Source organism: Octopus bimaculoides, chromosome 19 (assembly GCF_046866305.1).
Source record: "Octopus bimaculoides isolate indiv1 chromosome 19, ASM4686630v1, whole genome shotgun sequence".
In the NCBI taxonomy this organism is placed as follows: Eukaryota; Metazoa; Mollusca; class Cephalopoda; order Octopoda; family Octopodidae; genus Octopus; species Octopus bimaculoides.
In genome coordinates this window covers 47,600,595-47,625,079 of record NC_142946.1, presented here as the reverse complement: position 1 = coordinate 47,625,079, position 24,485 = coordinate 47,600,595, and the positions used below count along the sequence as shown (strand labels likewise).

The 24,485-nt window shown below is 37.5% G+C and overlaps 1 protein-coding gene and 1 long non-coding RNA gene across 3 annotated transcripts in view; both read right to left on the bottom strand.

Moving 5' to 3' along the window:
• LOC106877820 (monocarboxylate transporter 10) overlaps nt 1–4,289 on the bottom strand; it is a 28,237-nt gene extending 23,948 nt beyond the window's left edge. For both annotated transcript variants that reach the window (XM_014926837.3, XM_014926838.3), the window contains exons 1-2: nt 4,135–4,289; nt 2,946–3,499 (exon numbers count right to left, since the gene is read on the bottom strand). In XM_014926837.3, the coding sequence (XP_014782323.1) occupies nt 2,946–3,189 (244 nt within the window). In that variant the 5' untranslated portion in view covers nt 3,190–3,499; nt 4,135–4,289. The remainder of the gene's footprint in view (nt 1–2,945; nt 3,500–4,134) is intronic.
• A 14,259-nt stretch (nt 4,290–18,548) lies between these two features.
• On the bottom strand, nt 18,549–23,144 carry LOC149131854 (uncharacterized). Its single transcript, XR_016245156.1, has 2 exons — nt 22,470–23,144; nt 18,549–20,509 (listed from the first exon to the last, which is right to left on the bottom strand). It is a non-coding gene; the product is annotated as an uncharacterized LOC149131854 (long non-coding RNA).
• Nucleotides 23,145–24,485: the final 1,341 nt, after the last annotated feature.

Sequence of the window (24,485 nt, the reverse complement as noted above, 5' to 3'; positions counted from 1 at the left end):
ATGCAATTTAATTGAGTAATTATAAAACTGTTGTTGTTGTTGTTTAGCACCTGGTCATCCGTGGTTCAGTAGGTCTACGATCAAAGGACGTGACGATTCCGTCATTTTTCTATCTGCATGGAACCCACGATTATAAAATTTCACGAATCTTTTTCTAATATAGCTGAAGGTGTGATTTGAGGAAGATTTGATTGCTATTTCTAGCAGGTTGAGTGACCATGTAGACATTTCCTCGTTGACTCATGTAGAATATTGACTTCAAATTTTGGCACGAGAGCAACCACTTCAGAAGAAGGGATAAGTCAAATACATTGAATCCAATATTCAACTGGTACTTATTTTACCGATTCCGAAAAGATGAAAATGAAAAGTCGATCACGAAAGAAATTGAACTCAGAACATAACGACGGACGAAATGCCGCCAAGCATTTTGCCAGCGTGCTTGCGATTCCGTCAGCAGACGGCTACACTCATGCAAAATATTGTTGTACGACACTGTAAAAAGCTGGTAATGACCGAAAACAATAGCTTAGAGGTGGATGACATTTCAAGCAATGAGCCCTTATCTACTAAATGAAACGCGAACTGTTTTCATGCGTCATGTTAATTAACAGATAAAAATAGAAAGCCGAGTTACAAGTTGGGATGCGAGTTTCTGATATTATGCAAATAATTTTAACTGACACAAATGATACGGTCCTTGTCAAATATGTTCTCACACAAGTGTTAATTATCACAGTTCAACTGTTTTTCCTTATTAAATTCTATATCTTTTACTGTTAGCTATATTAACACGCCCTTAATTGACAACACGCGGTCACAGACTTTCGAATCTCATTTTCCTTTTAATTATTTTTTTAAAGGTTTCGTCAGAGAAAAGGTTACAGTGTTCGTGATCCTTTTCATGTTCTCTGTGTAAGATAGAAAGCAAAAGAAGAATTTATCGCCAAAGCAGAGATCCAGCTCGAATGCTTAAAGTCAAAATCTCGGAAATATTTATGTAAAATATTGAAAGTGAAGACGAGTGAAAACTATTTTGATAGAATTCTCGTATAAACAGAAGGGTATACGGCCGAATCACACAGCTTTTGGGCAAATTTCCAACAATGAAATGTAATTTGAAAACGATATTAAATTAATTTGTAACTCTAGGATGTTACAACTAAAATATATAAAAGTAGTAACGAGTATTGTAACATTAAAAAAAAACTATTCTTTTTTTTGTATAATTAAATACATCTTGGGTCAACAAAATGCTTGGTTTAAAATCAGAAACACCTGTAAGAAAACACGTATACAAATACTTGAAAACAAATTTTGATAATCTAGTTACTTATAGTTCGAAAAATGCGCGTATTTGAAAAGTAAGGAAGTGTAACGCACAATTGAGTGAGTTCATTCTGACAATGAATTGTCAGGCTAACAGGACACGTGTTACACACAATACGGTGCCTGGGTGTATACAAAGTAATTACCACAGAGATGCAAGTCATCTTTGAAACAACGTAATTACCTCAATTCTGATTCTGTTGAACTTCAGCTTAACCAAAGCCACGAGGAATAAACTTTGATAGACGGAAAACATGTAGAAGTTCCGTATTTACTACAGTTCATATTTACTGTTAGGTAAGGTATTAGCCTTAAGTTAATCTCCGTTTTAACTACTATAACTGGCTGTAAGGATAACCTTGGCCTACAAGCCTAGGGAGGCCCTGATAAAGTGTCAGGGGCGCCCGTTACTAATTAAATCATAAAACAATAATAATTATTATGGTTTCTGATTTCAGCACAAGGCCAGCAATTTTGAGAGGTGGATTTAAGTCGATTTCATCGATCGAATGATTGATACTTTATTTTATAGGACCTAGAGGGATGAAAGGTAAAGTTGATCTCGGCGTGACAGAGTCGAAAGAAATACCGCAAAAAATTTTATTTCGACGCGATGATAATAATTCTTTCAGAATTTTTGCACAAGGCCAGCAGTTCTGAGGCAAAGTGGAAGCTGTTTACATTGGCCCCAGTGCTTAACTGGAACTTTATTTTATCAACCCCGAAAGAATGAAAAACTAAGTAGACCCCGACCATATTTGAACTCAGAATATAGAGAACCGGAACAAACGCCGTTAAACATTTTGTCCGACGCGCCAACGATTCAATAAAAGAAAAAAAATTATAATTGGCACAAGGTCAGCAATTTTGAGGAGGGAAAAATCGATTATATCGATCCCAGCACTCAAAGTGTACTTATTTTATCGCCTCCAAAAGAATGTAAGGCAAAGTCGATCTCGGTGGAATTTGAACTCAGAATATAAAAGAACCGGAAGAAATGCCGCCAATCATTCTGTCCGACGCGTTAGCGATTCAATGATGATGATAAAAATGATAATCTTAATAACTGACAAGGTGGGGTGCTAGAGGCCGGAATAGTTCCCAAAGATATCGACCACTAGATAGACTTATTTGGTAAAGAGCCGCAGCTAGTCGACAGCATCATCAGACATAATATCGCACCTCGGAGCCGGTGTCCGTGTAACAGACTTCACTGTGCCCATCGTAAAACGATTTCTCATTCATCACTCATTTAAGAAACTGGAAATATTAATTTACTCCGCAGATATTTTTCGGAGTTAAACTAGATTTAAGCATAAAATTCTGTATGGCTTAAAAGATTTATTTTTTCGTTTATTACGAAATAACAATAATCCTTGTAGCACTTTTTAAAAAGATATTTTCTTAATTAAAAAAATATGCCAAGGTTCATAACAGAAAGGTACTCTTGAAATCTGACACTGGATTTTACGTTCTAAAATATATTTAACCTTGTTCAATGTTTTTGTTACATAACTGAGATAGAAAAAAATTTTTTTAAAGAAAAAGAAAAAGCTCGTCCAAATGGAATAAAATAATATTTAAAATGATAAAGAAAACAAAAATATTGTACTTACATGTTTTGAAAGAAATATTCGGGTCGTTGGTGCCATAAATTTTCAACATTGGCACATAAATGATTCCATATGAGTTCAGAATCCCAAATACTAAACCATTAACCCAAAGTGATGCAATACATACGACCCAACCCCAGCCCCCATCTGGGGGAACAAATCCAGGTTCCTCCCGATTAGGCCTTATATAAGGTTCACCCCGCTTTTTCTGGTTATCACAGTCTTTTGGTTTTAAATCGCTGGTCATAATTACTGTTTTTATATAATATCGAAATAAAGGGTCTAGTTCAGTAATTCACCGATTGTCAGATTCTTAGAAGCCACTAGAATCATTACAGAAAAAATATGTATAAAATATAAGGGTTTTTTTTTTTTTTGAGAAGGAGATTATTTTAAATATTACTATTAAAAGAGTCTTAAAAGGTGTCAAAAATTGTAGAATATTATATTTGTTTATCGTGGTTCGAATCAGCAGTGAGTTGAAGTCGTTGTTCTCTGATATTGCTACACATCTATGGTTGGTAATATCTCCAATAACGGTAGAATCATTTTATCACCTTAAAAGAAAGAAGAAAAAGGATTATTAGAAAACTTGTATGGTTATATCGGAACTTTTAAGAGATAATCTTTAAATAAAAAGTATTTTAAAAGAAACTATCTGAGATAATAAAGTCTAGAAGTTCGATCGCACAGCGACGATTTGGCGATAAAATATATGGTTGATTGGAAACTGGGAGAGATTTTAAAGAAGAAATATTAAAGAATATTAAAGAAATAAAAAAAAATTGAAACGTATCTAAAAATTTATAATAGATTAAACAAAAGAAATAACTAAACACGAATTATGAAGTAACTTATGAATGGAGAAAGAGCGAAATACATGAATAAAATTTCATTCATAAAACATTCTTTTTTCTCTCTGTTTTTGAGTTAAATTTTGTTTTTACACAAATCGGCAGAAAATCATGACCATATGTCCAGAAAGGTGGAACAATTTTCTCTGCCGCCGTACATTTTTAAAAGAAGGTAATTAAACAAAAGATGTAAGTATTCTCCTTTATCAGCGATACCAACTTTCACACCCTGCAAGAAGTAGTGATTTCTAAATCCTCCTCATAACTAAATCTTACGCAACAATTTCAAATTCGGGTTTATGTTATCCCTAGTTCTATATATTTCCTGTTCTCCTCACCTGCTAAATAGAATCTTTCTGAAGCCGGCAATATGTTTCTCGTTTTAAATAGTCGTAAAGAAATCCTCTATAGTTTCACTCCATCTGTCTATCATCTCCCTGCAACAGAGCGATGCCAACTCCGTCATCTGAAGCGCAACAACCACTTTACTCCTACTCCTCCTCCTACTCCTTCTTCCTCCTACCCCTCCGCCTTCCTCTCAATTAATTATACCCCCCCCCCTTCTTTCCTCTAGCTTCCTCCACTCTTTCTTCTATCTATCTTTTTCGCCATTTTTCACGCTCTCGTTCTCTACCTCTCTCCGTCTTTGTCTCATTCCTCCTCTCTCTTTCCCTTTCATTTCCCCCCTTCTCTCTTTAAATAGCTATTTATCTTCCTCCTTTCGCTCTATTTCTCTCTCTCTCTCTCACACTTTTGCCTTTTATCTTATTCTTTGTTTTCCTACTTTCTTCATTCCTTTTACTCTCACGCTTTCTCTCATTTCTTTCTTTCTATTTTATCATTTTCCCCTTCCCTTCCCATGTTTCCCCATTTCTCCTTATTTAAATATAAACCCTTTCTTTTCCTAGTCTCTTCTTTTCCTCTACATCCCTTCAATGTACACATAGACCTGCTAGAAATCGCAGCTAAATCTCCTCTTAATTATAGTTTGCCGCCTTAAAACAAAACATTGAATAATTTTTTGTTTTTTTCTTTAATAGTAGAACACGTCTGAAAAAGTCAAAATGGCCTTGGCCGGAACATCTGTGACTCTAGGGTCCGCTCGATCGATCCAGAAGAGCTAAGACAACAACAACAACGACAACGACATATTTCCTTTCTTTGAAAATATCCTATATGATAGGGATTCTATTTCTTTTAACATTAAACGATTTGAACGAGGAGAAATGAGAAACCGGGAGCTTCATGACTGGGTGTTAGAATTGCCGAAACGAAAAATGAAAAAAATAAAAAGCATGAAACCAGCTAACAGTGTAACAAGTAGTTGTTAATATTGATAATACCGCATATAAGTGTTCGTGTATATATATATGTATATATATATATAAGCACTATATTGTTAGATGACTTAATTTCTTTAAGAAAGAAACTCATCGGGGTTTTATCAGTGTATCGTCGATCTCTCACTGCAGTCAATTTGCTACAAAACATCTGTCACATCTGTCATTGTGTTTCACCTTTAGTTAACTCGAGGATAAATTTATGCAGATTTTGCTGGAGAAGAAAGAACTCCACCTTTATTCTTTACAAACCTCATTTCTCATCCAACCAAGCAAAACAATTCAACTTGTCGGTGTTCTCGACCAAGGTTAATCGAAGCTTAGCAAACGTATAAACAATACTGTCTAGCTACCTGTACCAACTTAACAGCTGTGTGATTATTTCGGCAGTGGGACATACAACAACTGTTTCATACAAATCTACCAATGAATGATTGTGTAGAGTATAGAACGTTCCCCTCATCCAATATCTCAGGTTTTTACTTCTAATCATACAATTTATCGCCTACTTGTTGTACCTGTACTAGAACAGCCAACGACCTTTGGAAATTGTCTAAAATACTCATCCTATAAATCCGTACTGGAAATCTTACACGTCATTGCTCAGAGCATACTGCAGAGCATCACTACCTTTCTGTAAGTCCTTGATAATGTTAACATACGTTTGACCGCATTGACCGAGCAGCAGACGATGCACTTTAAGGCGAGAGTTTGTTTATCCTCAACTGCAACTACTACACTTTGGTCTAGGTTATCCGAGTAAACAGGTTTATACTTTATGTAAAACAACAATGACTTCTCTGCCTTTCAGAAATCTATGAAAATTCTGTTGCACGGCTTGATTGCATTATGGAACAGATGCCGACACCAAGTGATATTATTTAAGGAAACCTGACGTTAGTTGAGCCCTCAGTAACACCTAATATTTCTAGTAAAAATGTAAAAGGAAGCGATCTCATATTATTCGGGCGTGTTTATATGTACAAGGGATAGTGTTCGGATCGTAGTCGATCATCTAAATGATGAAAACATTTCCAACAATGCTGGTTTAAACTATAAAGTAAGCTAGCTACATTTTAGGAACTCACAGCCCGCAGGGGACACAAAATAATTAAAAGGCATATAAGGTTTAATTTTGGTGTCACTTTCAGGTGTGCTTTTTTTAAAACAAGGACACTCCAAGCCAACAGTGTAGCTACAGTGTGTGCCGCCAGGGCAGCTCCTGAGTTTGTTGTGCTCCCCGGGGCCTCACAAGCCTAAACAGGTTTACACATCAGACCCGAAAGGGCTGACTTCATAAAAGCGTCCCTCGGGGCTGCCTGTTCTTTTGCCCGCTTCCCTCTTAGCTACACGGCTACTCCAAGCTCGATACACCTTCGAACCCTGCCAGGTTTAAATCTGCCATTCAGTTTAGAGATAGCTTCCACTCAGCCAGGACCGATTGAATCAAATTAAAACAATACTTCCAACAAGATTTAAACTAAGGCAGTGCTTCTTAAAGTGGATGGCACCAACCCCTGGGGCACGGGTAGTGGAAACATTTATATAGGTACTATGGACAGAGGGCTCGTAGGAGACGATAGGTATGCCCTAATTTCCAAACTATTTTTAGTTCTTATTTTCTGTTTGAACCATCAGGTAATATTGATTGTCGAAATGAAGGTAGCAAGCTGGCAAAATGGTTAGCACGCCAGACAAAATGCTTGGCGACATTTCTTCCGTCTTTAGATTGTGAGTTCTAATTTCGCCGAGATCGACTTTGCCTATCATCCCTTTTGGAGCCAATAAAATAAGTACCAGTTGAGCACTAGGGTCGATGTAATTGACTTACCCACACCCCCGTACATGCTGGCCATGTGCCAAAGTTTGAAATCAATATTAATTATCCTTTCTACTATAGACACAGGGTTTGACATTTTCGGCGAAGGGACCAGTCGAATACACTGGTGTTCAACTGGTACTTAATTTATCGAATCCCGAAAAGATGAAAGGCAAAGTCGACCTCGGCGGAATTTGAACTTAGAACGGTATTTCGTCTGCCGTTACGTTCTGAGTTCAAAATCCGCCGAAGTCGACTTTGACTTTCATCCTTTCGGGGTCGATTAAATAAGTACCAGTTACGCACTGAGGTCGATGTAATCGACTTAATCCCTTTGTTTGTCCCGTCTGTGTTTAGCCCCCTGTGGGCAAAAAAAAAATAAATAAATAAAATACGACAATTAGCCGTCATTTTTGACGGCACGGGGTCAGCTGCTTTTTAGTAGTGACCAACCTGTCGGCAGTGATTTTTTGTGGTATCTCTTTTACTCTTTTACTTGTTTCAGTCATTTGACTGCGGCCATGCTGGAGCACCGCCTTTAGTCGAGCAAATCGACCCTAGGATTTATTCTTTGGAAACCTAGTACTTATTTTATCGGTATCTTTTGCCGAACCACTAAGTTACGGGGACGTAAACACACCAGCATCGGTCGTCAAGCGATGTCGGGGGGACAAACACAGACACAAACATATACACACACATACATACATACATATATATATATATATATATATATATATATATATATATATATATATATACACATATACGACGGGCTTCTTTCAGTTTCCGTCTACCAAATCCACTCACAAGGCTTTGGTTGACCCGAGGCTGTAGTAGAAGACACTTGTCCAAGGTGCTACGCAGTAGGAATGAACCCGGAACCATGTGGTTGGCAAGTAAGCTACTTACCACACAGCCACTCCTGCGCCAATTTTACTGAATTGTAGCAAGAATAACTTGGACAAGAGAGTGGTAGTTTAAAACAAAAAGCATGAGAAACGCTGCACTATAAAAGGAAGTCACCACTACAACACATTGTTGTAAAGGACGTTTGCCGCTCCTAGGATTGCCGAAGAGAACATTTAGGGACGTCCTCGGAAACAATCGTCCTTAAAGCGTCCATAATGGCGTTCCTAAAACAAGTGACGTTATTAACATTTCTTATAAACCTCGACTGTTACCTTCTGTAGTCTCGTGTGTTCTACTGCAGGGATCCTCAAACACAGGATCACCGCCATTTGCGACCTGGCCGCTGGGAAAGAACACTTAAAAATTTTTTATTTCTGTTTCACTGACTACCGCAAACTGCATAGTATCTTTGCATTGCACACACACGCACACACACACACACACACGCACACACACACACACACACACACACACACACACACACACACATGTATGTATGTATGTATGTATGTATGTATTTATTATTATTAAGTGAGAGAGCAGTTAGAGTGCATGCCATCAAAGTGACAATGGGGTAGAATATACGAAGCCCAGTATACCCCACATGACTACCCGTCTGATAAGGGTATACCAGGTACATGCATCACAACCATATGTGCATGACATGGTGATCTCATATCAAAATTAACGGCACATTACTTTGCAGTTGGGGCCCAGCTAGAATTTTTTTCAGGTCGAGTAGCCTACCCCGCTCAAAAGGTCCCTGAATAAGGCTTGTTTGAAGATGATGAACGAGACACCCATGTTTCCAGAAGTGAATTATCCAACCCCCAAAGAAATGCTCCCCCACTACTTCTGCTCGTGATTAGAGATGTACATATCGTCAGCCACTAAGGGACATGCTCAACTAGTTTAGGTCAAACAACTGACCAGCAAATCTGTGGTACTGAACAGAATATTTGTTGTAGCCCATCTTTTATACCAAGACAAAACAATGTACATGATAACACTTCCAGTCACTTAATATGAGAAACCACGAAAGCCACTGCCTGGTCCTGCTATTATTATTATTATTATTATTATTATTATTATTATTATTATTATTATTATTATTATTATTATTACTACAATACAGCGGGCTAGAACAATACATACATACATGCTTCGGCCATCTCAGTATATCTAGTGGGTTATCCTCTTCTTTATGCATGTATCCGATGCAATACAAACTTCACAGATTGATACAACACAATTAGATGCACAATATTCTACCCATAACGGACAGTTGCAGGATGTGTGTGTGTGTGTGTGTGTGTGTGTGCGTGTGTGTGTGTGCGTGTGTGTGTGTGTATCTTTCTATATCTACATATATATATATATATATATATATATATATTTTTTTTTTTTTCTAACAAAACTGTCCGATGAACGGGAACGTGAAACTCAGAGTAACGGTTTTTTTGTTATATTTCTGCTGCTTTTAAATAAAGTATATATATATATATATATATATATATATATATATACGAATGTATGGACGTGGTCTGATCAATAAATATCCGGACTGTTGCCATAGTAACGAAGCCAAAGCACGCAGAGTGACGCCGCTCGGTACTGATTGACCTTGAACTCTGCTCTGCATGCGCACTAAGTTTTAACGTTCTAACTCACTTCCGCTGTTTAAGGCAGTGCTTGAAAGGAAGGTGTGTAGCGTGTGATCGTCGCATTGACCATGACAGAGTAAGTTGTGCAGAGAACCTGCATCAAATTTTACCAAAAACTTGGCGATACTTGCTCTGAAGCCTATGCAAAGTTTTCAAAATGTTGTTATCGTTCTCGACACAACCCAGGAGTTCTTATATAACTGAAACCCGAATGTCCTTTTGGTCAGCTGAAAGCAGTTTTGGCACAAAATTTGCATGCACGCGTCTCATACCCAAATCTTCAGTGATAATGGACTGAACTGAACCGTAACTAATCTGTACATCCTCTGATAACTCACGGATGGTGAGTCGACGATTTCCCCCCACAGCTGCAGGCACATCTGCGATGTTTTTCTCAATTCTGCTGGTTGTGGGTCCCTCAGAACGTTCGCCAATGTCGACATTTTTCCTGCCATCTTGGAAACGTCTGAACCACTCTTACCCTAGTGTGCGGCTCATACACTCCTCTCCATTCACTTTCTGCAACTTTGTGTAGGCCTCTGAGCCGGTATCACCATGACAACCGTCTCTGTCATGGTCAAAGCGACGATCACACGCTACACACCTTCCTTCCAAGTACTGCCGTAAACAGCAGAAGTGAACTAGCTAGAACGTTAAAAACTAGTGCTCATGCACAGCAGAGTTCAAGGTAAATCTGTGCTAAGTGGCGTCACTCTGTGTGCTTTAGTTTCTTTATTATGGCAACAGTCCGGATACTTATTGATCAAACTTATTTTATATTTGTATACATACATACATACATACATACATACACACACACACACATACACTTACGCTTATGTATATACATACCTATGTGTATTTCTCTTCGTCCCACTACCGCTTGATGACCAGTATTTGTTTCTTTACGTCTCCGTAACTTAGCGATTCGGCAAAGAGAGACAGATAGAATAAGTACCAGACTTTAGAAAAAAAATTAAGTACTAGAAGCAGTTTGTCCGACTAAACCCTTTCGAGGCGGTGCCCCAGCATGACCGCAGTCCAGTGACTGAAACAAGTAAAAGAAAAAAAAAAAAAGGAATGGAATTATTAATTTCTCTAAAAAAAAAAAAAAAAAAAAGCAGAAAAAAGTTAACTTTAAAACAAAAAAATGTCATTAGAATCGAGAGGAATCAAACAGCTTGAGTATGTGAAGCTATCATAAGGTAGGCGTAGATTGTAGCAGATAAAAAATGAAACAGTTTTAAAATTGTTTGTAGACAACCTGATGTCGGAGAATAAAAATCAGTGAGAAAGTTCTGTCTGTCCGTCTGTCTGTCTATCTGTCTATCTGTCTGTCCCCCTCTCTCTTCCCCCTTCTCTCTCTCTCTCTATCTTTCAGGAAGCCGTCAACGTCAACACTGCAGTCTTTGAAACCTTTGACGGATAAAGAAATTGTTGTAAGGAAATAAATTTAGGATCCAAGAACCTATATATTGACAGTGTCGATCCCATGACATGCGTCGATATACGCATACGTTTCTGTGTGTGTGTGTGTGTGTGTGTGTGTGTGTGTGTGTGTGTGTGTGTGTGTGTGTGTGTGTGTGTGTGTGTGTTTCAGATATATATGTATATTTATATGGAATATAAATATATATATGGAATACACACGTGCGAAAAGAATGTGCTTAACTAAACAAGGAAACCCGCACCTAAATAATACTCACCCTGCCCTAATTACTCAACGAAACTAACCAGTCTACCACAAGCAAACCTCTACCCAGCGAATTTACCAGCGCAAAAACAAAAATTCAATGTAAGAATTACCAATTTGTTTACATTACCATCAAATGTCTATCAATTATTTTCGCATCCTAACCGATGCATCTATCTATATTCGCATACTGAAGAGATTTACTTAAACCAGTAAATCGAAACGATCGTAAATGCTACCCTCATCTCTGCTTCTTTCTCCTTTGTTATCGACCTCGGCGGAATTTGAACTCAGAACATAAAGACAGACGAAGTGCTAACGATTCTGCCAGTTCGAAAGTTTGCCGGTCAGCTTGATAGATGTATAGTAATGACATAACTAAATTTACCAATAATCTAGAACAGTTAAAACTACTCCTAAAAAAGTCTCAAAACTTCTGGAATACATCTCATATCTATGCACGATTGTTTAGATATTTGTATGCGACGTGTTTTGTGCGCTCAAATGCGTGCATGTGCAGCATGTTTGTGTGTGCATGTTTGTATGTGTGTGTGTGTGTGTGTGTGTGTGCGCACAAAACTTTGGTCCTCCCAAGGCAATAGTGAAAGACACTCGCCCAATGTACCACGCCTTGGACTGAACCCCACAAACCATGTAATTGAGAAGCAAGCTTTTTATCACACAGCCACACTATTTTTTTTCGATTTTATGCAACACATGTTAAGAAAGTTGTTAGTGAATTGATCTTCCCAAAATTTCAGGTATTGTGTACCCTATAGTAAAAAGGAATATTAATTACACCCATATATACATTTATAGATACGTAGGAGGCGAGCTGACATATAGCAATTTAATGCCTTCACCTCTACTTACGTGTATGCTCTGGATCAATGGCTGACCTGGCAGTTGTTATGTAAACGTTTTTTTGGAGGGGATTATATGCAATAGATGTTAAGAATGCTGTTTGTGAATTAATCTTTTTTTTATCTTTTTATCCTCTTCCAGAACGGAATGTATCTTAGAAGTAATGGTGATTAGGTCAGATTCTTAAAATGCTAAATAAGCTGTTGATAAGCACTTCTCCCTATTTAAGTCAAGTGGAAGGATTCGAACGTAGAACTGCAAGCTTACGAACCTATTGTTATTTCTGGTATGTTGTCACGGGTAATGGTGGTTAAGTGTACCTTGGACCCCATGAAGGGATCAAATAACAATTAGGTGGTTTTGTTCAGCGCAACAGTGAAGTGTTTTTGTGGCTAGTGATTGGATGATAAATCGGTTTGTCGTTTAGACCAACTGACAGCCGATACTCGCCATCTGCTAACCAATAGCGACATTGGTTGTAGCCTATTCTAATTAGTTGACTTAGGAGTGCTGAAAAGTTACTGGCTTTGGGTAAAATAAATACAGGATGATCAGTTAAATAATGATTTTACCCAACATATTCTCCTCTCAGCTTGACACACTTAGTGCAGCTGTCCTTCCGCTTTTCCAATCCCTATAAAAGAGCTCGGAAGGTTGGGCCTCCAGCCAGGCCTTTCGTGACACCCTTAGAGCCAGGAACATTTCAGTACCCCTAGTACATATCTATCTATCTATCTATCTATACATACATACATACATACATACATACATACATAAATACACGTGGGGGTGTTGAAAAGTTCCTGGTTTTGAGTAAAAGAATATACAGAAAAATCAGTTAATTAAGATTTTATTCAGCATACTCCCCTCTCAGATTCATACACTTATTGCAGCGGTTTTTTCGTTTTTCCAGCCCTATGAAAGAGCTCGGAAGGTTGGGCCTCCAACCGGGCATTTCGCGACATCCTCAATGTCAAGAACTTTTCAGCACCCATCGTATACAGGAATACCTCAGCATACGTCGCTAATAAATTCCAAAAGATGCGACTTAATTCGAAAACGACCAAATGCGAAAACGACCAAATGCGAAAAAGACATTTAAAATATCTATTAGTTTCCATTTCCTTTAATAAATGGTTTGTACATGTTTTTACATGTATTTTTGTGATTTGTCACACCAGTACAGTACCCATCGACTATCGCCGGTGTTACGTCCCAAAAACCCCTGCGATAGGTGAAAATCTGCGAAGTAGATTTCATCTGTCTTTACGTTCTGAGTTCAAATTCCACCGAGGTCGACTTTGCCTTTCATCCTTTCGGGGTCGATAAGTTAAGTACCAGTTGCGTACTGGGGTCGATAAATTAAGTACCAGTTGCGTACTGGGTTGATAAATTAAGTACCAGTTGCGTACTGGGGTCGATAAATTAAGTACCAGTTGCGTACTGGGGTCGGTAAATTAAGTACCAGTTGCATACTGAGGGCGATAAATTAAGTACCAGTTGCGTACTAGGATCGATAAATTAAGTACCAGTTGCGTACTGGGGTCGATCTAATCGACTGGCCCCCCTCCCCCAAAATCTAATCAGTTCGTGCCTGTCACGTGGCCAAACATTCCTGAAAGTTTCATCCAAATCCATCCAGCGGTTCTTGAGATATCTTGTCCATGGACAAACAAACAAACACAACTGAAAACAATACTTCCGCCTTCGCGAAGGCGGAAGTAATAAAACACCAAAATCCGTGAAAGACAACGGTTTCGAAGAATTTTGATAAGGTGGAGGATGGATGCAGGCGTGTTCTTGTATTACTCTGTAATGGAGACCGGGTGGTGCCTATGACATTTTTTTTACCAGGTCTTTAAGCTGGCGGGAAAAGAGGTGACATTAACGAGTTTATCCATCGACTGGGGACCTGGTCTGGATGTCCAAAGCCTCGATGCGACATTGTCAAATAGAGCAATGAAATGATGTGGAAGTGGGGGGGGGGGCTGTGGTTGTTGTTGAAGATGTTGTCATTGTTGTTGTTGTTGCTGTTGGAATGTCAGTGAGAATTACTGTTGTTAATCGAAATGCAGCATGATGATAACATTGGATATGATAATGAATGGCATAGCAATGACAGCAGGTACAAAGTTGATGTCGATGACGTCGGTGGTGGTGGTGGTGGTGGTGGTGGTGGTGGTGGTGGTGGTGATTGTGGTTGGTGGAGACGATGTCAGTGGTGATGGTGAATAGGGCGGTGGTGGTGAATATGGTGGTGATGGTGATGACGATGATAGTGCTGGTGGAGGTGGTCATGATGATAATAGTGATGATGATGATGATGATGATGATGATGATGATGATGAAAGTGCCGTTAGTGGTACTGGTGGTGGCGGCGGCGAAGATAATGATGATGATGGTGATGATAATAATGATGATGACGGTGGTTGTGTTAATGGTAGTGTTAATGGTAGTGGTGATGATATTTAGAATCTCCCCTACACACGTATGCACACACGCACACGCGCACACACACACACACACACACACACACACACACACACACGCACGCACTTGCTCACGTAACAAGAGCGCAGTTTAAAGATATTTTTAAAGCCGAAGAAGATTAAATCCAGTTGTCATAATCCACGTTGATACTCAATACACCTGCTCTAAACAATCAATTACATATTACAGCATTGCAGCATCGGAGTATTTCAGTCACCGTCACCACCACCACCACCACCGTCACCACCACCACCACCACCATCACCATGACAACTACTACCAATCGCATCACCAACACCGCCTACCGCCGACGAAAATCGATGTTTTTTCGAGTAATGGTTATATATACGTTGCAACGACATGTCAGTCACTGGAGCAGTTTTCACTTCGCAATTCGATTGATTCTATCGCACCCCTCACACACACATACACCTTTTCCGTAATTAGCTTCATATGATATAAAAGGCCATGTTGTGTGTCTTTTTGTGATTGTGTGTGTGTGTGTGTGTGTGTGTGTGTGTGTGTGTGAGTGTGTGTGTGCCGGTTTCCTTATTTGTGTCACAATTTAGAAACGAGGAAATGAGCAGCGGCTGTGCTAAGAGAGCTGACAGAGAAGGGAAGAATTGCAAAGGGAATAATATTATATTGGCAAACAGAAAACTGAGAAATTGATATAGTCGGAGGGAGAGACAAAGACAGAGACAGAGAAAGACAAGCATACAGACAGACAGACAGAAACAGAGAGAAATAGGCTGCAACCTGCCAACAAACGAGAGACAGTCATGCGAGCAGACCGTGAAATGTAGAAATGTAGAGAGAGATGGAAGAAAGAGTGAGTGAAGAAAGTTAGCATGATTAAGAGAGAAGAGGTGGAAGGAAGAAATATAGGGCTCGGAAATAGAAAGGGGAAATTAGAGAGTTAAAATGATGAGATACATAAAAAAAATGGAAGAAGAAAACAGAGGTTATGCTGAGCGAGGTGGAAGAGAGTGAAAGTATTATAGAAACATGTGGATTAGATAGATTGGATTGGCATTTCCTTTATCAAACATTGTTAATGCATTAGAACTACACTTACAAGTTGAAAATACCTGGATTTTTATTCCATCTGTAGAGAATTCACTCCCTAAATCACAAAAAAATGTGAAATTACTTCAAAATACGGAAAGCTTACCATCAACACCCGAAGCAACTCGAGGATCGGGGAATCTCTTCAGACCGAGTCACAACTTCTCCGCGATGAGGGGTCACAGCTCCAGTATTACGGACATGTGATTAGAATGCCGAAGGAAAAAATCGCAAGACGGGTTCTTTACGCCGAGCCAAACGGCAGAAGACCCAGCGGTAGACCAAAGAAAGAGACGGTTAGTTAATATCCATAGTCTCAGTTGTTCATGCTTGGGTATCCAGCCAGAAAGTATAATGATGGTCACTTTTGACAAGACCCTACAGAGGTGCATCAGAACTCTATCCCAACACACGAAATAGTGGGCTGAGAAAACGGATGTATGGAAAAAGATCTCTGTTTCGTTATGAGTTACTTTTTCATGTTTTTTTTAATGTTTGAGTATAATTTAAAAAAACGAAAATTGCCAATACTTTTGGGATCTTCCGAACCATTCCACAGATATACACAAATATGATTCTTCGTCGACTTTGTTTTCTCATAACTATAAAAAAAAATTGATATTTTTAAGAAAATTTTCTACAAATATATTTCAGATGGTGTAAATTCCAGTTACATTGGAATTTGTTGTGAAAAATTTGTTGGGTAGGGTTTGAAGGAGTTTCAGATAATTCATACATATCGACTTTGTTTCCTCATAACTTCTTTGGCGGATTCCATTTCTGTTGGTCTCATAACAGCGGAAAGGAAAAATATAGAAAAAATAGAATGTGTAAACCCTATTTTAAATGCAGTTTTTGTTTAGGGAAACAGAGAAGGATATTAGATTGTCATTGCGACTGGCAAGGTTTAGACTCTCGAAGAACAAATGAAGGCAATTGAAGGTTGAATAATTATTAAGTTGTTTCCTAAAATAATACCCCGACTAGATCAATATCCCTGAATGATCAAAATGCAAAGTTTTCCGGTTGTGACAAGTAAAATAATCTGATACAGTCCTTATCAAGTTAGATCCTTATCCAAGTGACTAACTAATATGAAATAAACGTTGACTCAATCATTGATAGCTGCATATTGGTTCACTTTATCTTCGCAAAATATAACAGATACGCAAGGGAACGAGTTATAGAGGTTCAGGTATGAATAGGTGTTTAAGAAGCTCGCTTTGAAACGATATGATTTCAGCTTCAGTCCCATTACGCGGCATCTTGGGCAAGTGTCTTCTACTATAGCTCCGGACTGACTGATGCTTTGTAGATGAATTCGCTAGACGGAAAGTGAGTGGAAGCCCGCTGTATATATATATATGTATATATATATATATATATATATATATATATATATATATATATATATATATATATATATATATATATTTCGTTTTGGGATTTGGTTTGCAAGATACTTTGTGAGTTCGTGTGTTGAAGCATATTCTGTTATGTCTGAGGAGAGTCATTTTCTCTTTGTGCCTTATAATTTAACACACTCACCGGTAAAATTTCCACTTATTTCTTATTTTTACTTTCCTAAAATTTTCGTTGCGTCTTGCAACCTTTTCAATAGTCTTGTCTCTATTGAAAATGTTGCAAGACAGCAACGAAAATTTTAGGAAAGTAAAAATAAGAAATAAGTGGAAATTTTACCGGTGAGTGTGTTAAATTATAAGGCACAAAGAGAAAATGACTCTCCTCAGACATAACAGTATGTGTATATGTATATATATATATATATATATATATATATATATATATATATATATATATATATATGCATACACAGAGAATCGTCAACACAACGAGCAAAAGGCTTAGCAGCTCTTCGATGAAGGAATGTTTATAATATTCATAGGGAAACTGCGGCCCGCTTATCGAAAAAGGTTGCCCATACTTAAAGAAATTTATAGTTAAATTCTGTTTAGCGCACTTAGGTTCTGTTATAAATGCACAGATAAAAATTAGTGCAAGCATTTTTTAAATGTAGTTTACAAATTGAGTATTTTGAATCCAAAGAAATTTGAGAAAGAAATTTATGAGACCGTGAACTGAAACACCAGTCAGAGTCAAACGGAAATCGTAAAAGAGTTTCTTTCATTCGAAATCACGTCCAAATAGATGATGGGAATCAACAACACGGCAAGCTTAAGAGTCAAGTAACGAATCACCGTAATTAAATATATCACAGTCTATATGACATGAGATTTATTTAGAATAACCTCTTCACATTGAATCACGTTTTTCATGGTTAACATGCAGTTCAGGGTCATAGAAATATGAAAATGAATTTGTCCTAAAAAGTGCAAGTAGACAGAGACAACCCAAAATTTCATAGAAATATCACAAAGTACACCCTCATTACACTATGTTGGCAGCAGGCACCTATACGTATCATACCTTCTCTTTCTCTTTTACTTGTTTCAGTCATTTGACTGCGGCCATGCTGGAGCACCGCCTTTTTTAGTCGAGCAAATTGACCCCAGGACTTATTCTTTGGAAGCCTAGTACTTATTTTATCGGTCTCTTTTGCTGAACCGCTAATGTTATGGGGACGTAAACACACCACCATCGGTTGTCAAGCGATGGTGGGGTGGAGGACAAACACAAACACACAAACATGCACACACACACACACACATACATATATACATAGAGATAGATAGATAGATAGATAGATAGATAGATAGATAGATAAGGTAGGTAGATAGATAGGCGCAGATGTGGCTGCGTGATAAGACGCTTGCTTCCCAACCACATGGTTCCAGGTTCAGTACCACTGCGTGGCACCTTGGACAAGCGTCTTGGACAAGTATCTTCTACTATAGCCTCGGGGCGACCAAAGTGGATTTGGTAGACGGAAACTGAAAGAAGCCCGTCGTATTTGACGATTTCCGTTAGTTGTGTCTTTTACCTTTTATGTGTGTGTGTGTGTGTGTGTGTGTGTGTGTGTGTGTGTGAGTGAGTGTGAGTGCTTGTCCTCTAACACTGTTTGACAGCTGGTGTTGGTGTGTTTACGTCCCTGTAGCTTAGAGGTTCGGGATAATGACCAATAGAGTAAGTGCCAGACTTTAAAAGAAAAGGACCGGTATCAATTCATTCGACTAAAAATTCTTCAAGGCGGTGCTCCAGCCTGGCCGCAGTTTGATGACCGAAACAAGTAAAAGATATAAAATGCATATAATACATATATATTACGTATATAATTCATATATAATGCAAAAACACCGAGCAGGCTGCGACAATCGATAAAATAGAAATGAAATTTTAAAATTTATTCATTATGTGCGGCCCGATGTTGCTCCGCGGTTCAGTGGCTGAAGATCTCTGGTGTCAAAGTCTATCACAAAGACTAGAGAGATACATGTAGGCCTCTTGTGTTGTTTTGTCACCAAACGCCTGTGAACAGATCCACGCCGCGAATTACGTCGAACAAATGAACGCCTCTCAGGGCAGTAGTTGAAACATTTATTTCTCTCGCATTTTTTGCGCTTTAATCTATTTTAAAAACTGTGTGTGACTATTTCGTTTCACTCCTTTTCTCATATTCTTTCTCTCTTTTTGTTTGGTTAATATAATATAACTAGTTTAAGCTTGGCAGCAGAAGTAACGACAGCTATAGTAAATGACAGAATGTGGTACATCTGTTGAAAACAACATGAGAATACTTACACACACACACAGAGAGTATTGCAGAGTGTGAACAATCGAATATGCAGTTTACGTCCATGAACTTTCCCATAGAAATCTTTTAGTATAAAACTCGTGCGTAAATGTGTGTGTGTGTGTGTGAGAGAGAGAGAGAGGGGGGGGGGGGAGAAAAATATTGTTCGTGTATGTGTGTGCACGAATGAAATTTTTTACGTAAGGTCAGCCATTTCGGTGGAGGAAGTAAGTCGATTACATCGACCTCCAGAATTCAGTAGATACTTATTTTATCGATTCCTAAAGGATAGAAAGTCAGAGTCGACCTCGGCGGAATTTCAACTCAGAACATAAAAAAAGGAGGAAAAGTAAAGTCGACCCCGGCGGCATTTGAACCCGTGACGTATACACGGACGAAATGCGGCTAAGCATTTTGCCCGACGTGCTGACGATTCTCTCATTTCGCTGCCTGAATGAAATCAAGTATTAAATCATTTTCTTTCGGGTTTCCTCGTTTTATAGATATTGTTCTTTCCCCCATAATTTCTAGCTTGATAGTTATATATTTCGTTTCTATTTGATGTTGTTACCTATGATATGAAGCAGGTGTTGATGAAGCAGGGTATATCACGAGAATATTTCGCTCCTGCTGTTTGGTTACTGATTCCCAAGCAGCGTTTATGTATTAAACGCTGTTGACACTGCCAGATCGAATGATACTGCCCTAGTGTCGAAACAATAGTGATATCTGTTAGGCAGCTGAAGATGGGAATGTATGTTTGATATGCTTCTTTGTGAATCTTCTATATTTTGGGGCCTCGATATTCTGAGTTGTTCTTCATTCTCATAAGGTTGAACACGTTTTGGGAGGTTCATGGTTTATGGTGATTAGATATATTGATATTACTTGATTGACTTCATGCACAATCTTATTAAGCTTGGATAATAATGGTTTCTACTTTTGTGGCATTTGTGTGTATGTGTGTGTGTGTGTGTGTGTGTGTGTTGTCCCTATCACTGCTTGACGTCTGGTGTTAGTTTATTTAAGGTTTGAATCAAGCAAACAAAACAATCTATTTGTAGTATTTTACAATGTATCAGGTCGTCAGATAAATCCGTTCGCAGTTTTTTTTCTTTCTCTCTCTTACATGGCGCTTCATTGCGATTTGTCTGAAAAAGGTGAAATTTTATTGAAATCTCAAAAGCGATAAACAAAAGTTGGAGAGGAAAAAATAGAGCTACAAAAAAATAGATAAATAAAACACTTCGATAGAAATATTTTTCTTGTTAATTCAAATAACAAAGGAAAATATTAAAATAAACTAAAGAAAAAAACAAAAAACGACCGAATTTATCTGATAATCCAATGACGTTAAAAACTGGTATGATAAAGGACTTGGTAACCAATTCGGTTTATGAAAATTATCTTAACTCTGCAAAAATACTTTGAAAAAGTTCGAGTTTGTTACTTATATTGCAGCAGATGAAAAAAACACTTGTGTGTGTGTGTGTGTGTGTGTGTGTGTGTTTCTTTTAAAAACTTCTCTGTGTGCTTGTGCATCGGAATGCCCTTGTCTTGTCTATGTGTTTAAGTTTTTGCGTGTTTAAGTTTTTGCGTGTTTTCGTAAAGATGTCTAAGTGTTTCTTCCAGTACTGGCGTTATTTTCTTTCGTCTATCGTCTACCGATGGAGAAAAATTTATTTTCCACGTTGATAAAGGACAAAAAAAAAAAAATTCTTCTATTTTGAAGTCTCCAGGTCCGAGAAATGTATTGAAACTTATTTTAAGCAAAGGGGCTTGTACATTATTGGAAACATTTTATTGCTATAATATTTCGCAAAAATCTCAGGACGCACAAACAGATTTTTTAATGCTTGTATTATAACAATGTTTAAGGTGGTGAGTTGGCAGAACCGTTAGTATACCAGACTAGCTGCTTGACGGCATTTCTTCCGACATTCCGTTTTGAGTTCAAATTCCGACGAGGTCGATTTTTGTCCTTCAACTTTTCAGGGATCGATAAAATAAATATCAGCTGAATACTGAGGTCGATTTTATCGACTTATCTCCTTCCCGAAATTGCTGGCTTTTGAAAGAGTATTATAACAATATTTATAATATTTTACGTATATTAACCCATTGTGTACAAACACGTAATATATTAGACGTATTAACACAGAACTAAACCAAGGCTTTTGGTTGACAGTAACAGCAGTTAGACTAAAATAATCACTCACTTATATTAGAAAAACAGCTGACTGAGTGAGTAGCATCAAGTCCAGCCAGAAAGTTGTTGCATATACTTATTTCTTGATCTGTTTACATCGAAATTCTATCCCTCGTTTTACTGTATAAAGTTCAACATTTGTTATTTTAGACAAGATAATTTTTACCCTTTTCACACATTCCAAATTATTTCACACTATTTACAAACGGTATATTTTGTCATCTGAGCATGACATTTATTTTATAAAACCATGATCAAATTTACCGTATTATGTTATAATAGAACATATTTTAATACAACTGAACTACAAGCATCTAGGTACCATTTGCTTTCGTTTACAAGACATTTTCTTTGTTCCTTTTCTGCTATTTGATCTCCGTATACATAAGCAATTCTAAGTAGGTGTTAAAGACATATTGAAGCTTTATGTTGCATAAATGATTTGAAATAAACGTCTGATGTATGTTTTATTATCTTTATTAAAAAGTAGGCTGTTTACTGGGAATTTAGCTGTTAACAGATAACATTCGTGTTCTAGTTAGAAATTTGTTGCAACAATGTAAAATGACAATATATTCATTTATTTATTTTTATCTTTCGTTGTACTAAATACAGTAGACTTGTCCTCGTGTTTCATCTAAGACTACAAGGTTATGGTAGGAACATCAGTGATGACGACGATGATTACAGCGACAACGACAACAACAACAACAACTGCGGACATTAATTAATAAATGTCTACGTTAAGTAAGGATTAGTTATATTCTTACTTAAATGAATTAGAAATAATTTCATCACTCACCATAAATGTTAAATTATAACTTACAAAACAAAATAATTCGAATTAAGCAACTAGGAGTATTTAATTGGCAGTTAAAATCTCAAATAAAGTGCAGACATACCTCAATTTACCAAGTTTCTTGTTACGCCTTTTTCGACTTTATGTCGTATCGTTTCTTTTCTTTACGAAATTAACCTGAACTTCAGTCGATTTACGTCAGTCTCTGCGAACATATTTAAAAGCATAAGCATTTAAAAAAGAAAATACCCCAAAAAAACCCAATGCTGAAATGGAAAAACTAAATGAAATACATGTGAAAATATGTACAATCTAGTGATAATTGTTTTAAAATGATTTTTCGTGTTACGTCGTTCTTCGAGTTAAGTCGCATTTCTTGTAACCAATTACCGACAGAAGTTGGAGTATGCTGTTAACAACAAACATTAAATATTTAAATGTTTGAAAATATCAGGACAGGTTAAAAATAAGAAGGAAAATGCTAAATTTTGCTATTGAAGTTAGAGGTTCTAATATAGCCATGGGCAAACTGCGGTCTGCGTGACTTTTTCAATGGCACGTCAAACGAAAAGTTACCTCGAAGTTTTTGTGAATAGTGTAGTACACTAGATGATATGTCATGTCTCATGTGACCCGATTTTCGAAAAAAAAAAAGGAGCTGCCCATCCCTGTAAAGTTCAATGAAAGGTAATAGCATTTATCTTTTGACGATTAATTGCAAAAAATGAGTGACATTTAGTGGTGTATGAATACAGTGTCACGTTGAAAATTGTGAACTAGATCCATGTACACAAGGTACAGAAAGATAACCTATATAATTGCATTTGGTTAACATGAGGTCTATCGCCGTGAAACAAAGGGAAAATAAATTGCGATAAAATGACGACAGTGAGTTACCATAATTTCATAAAACAGGTTTTGATATTCGATGGATGGATTTCCTATGTGGGTCTCGATAAATTCTATCAAGCTCGTTGCTAAGGGTGTACATCCTCAGTTTTACAGTGATTCACTTATTTCGAAACGCAAATTAGTGCCCACCCAGAATATTTCAAAGCACCCCCAAATAACGAGCCTTCTCCTTCGGCAGTCAAACGGTAAATGTAGATTCTGCAGGAAAAGAGACGAGAGCATCAATCACCTTTTGTGTGAGTGCAGTATACTATCACAAAAGCCATTTTGTATTTTGTATTCCTATTGTATGTGTCTACGCATGCGTGTCCTTCAATGTGTCTGTGTCTTTTGTAAGTGCATGTGTGTATTGGGAGTGTCTGTATCACCTATATTCTCTGTTAATACGTGTTCGTTTGTATTTGTTTTTATTTATTTATTTGTTCATGTGTTTGTATTTTTATTTTTTTATTTTTTAGTTTTATTTTATATATATATATATATATATATATATATATATATATATATATATATATAGAGAGAGAGAGAGAGAGAGAGAGAGAGAGCAGTGAACGGGGTCTGCAGGCGCACTACAACGGACATTCTCATAACAAGGTTTTGATAGTACTCCTTAAAGTCTCCTACCAAAACTTTAATTTTAACACACACACACACACACAAATATATATAACAGCTGCTCCTGGGGGCTTGGTGATCCGGAATAATGATAATTACTTGGATCCATTATCAGATAATACCGCCTCTATCTTCAGGAGAGAATTTTACATTTGAGGAGGCGGTGTTATCTGATAATGGATCCAAGTAGCTATCATTATTCCAGACCACCAAGCCCCCAGAAACAGCTGTTGGACTCGTAAAACTGTACCCATTTTAACTCCTGATATCATTTATATTTTGTAAGTCGGACTAGTTTATATCTATACCATGTAGATTTTTTTCTATTAAATGTATTTAATATTCTGTGTAAATCGCCACGACATTCCTCCATGGCACAGGTTTAATTTGTGTATACAAATTTAATTTGCGGTCCATGAGAAGAGCCATTTTAACGATGCGTCCTGCCCAACTCTTCGAAATGCCGGTGTTAAAATGGGGGTAGCTGATGAAGGAAAATGTTCTCTATGTGGCTTGTGTGTTTTCTGTACTCTGGTTATTATTATTTTCTTGTCTACGTTTTGTTTGCAATGTCCTGTACCCAGATATGCAC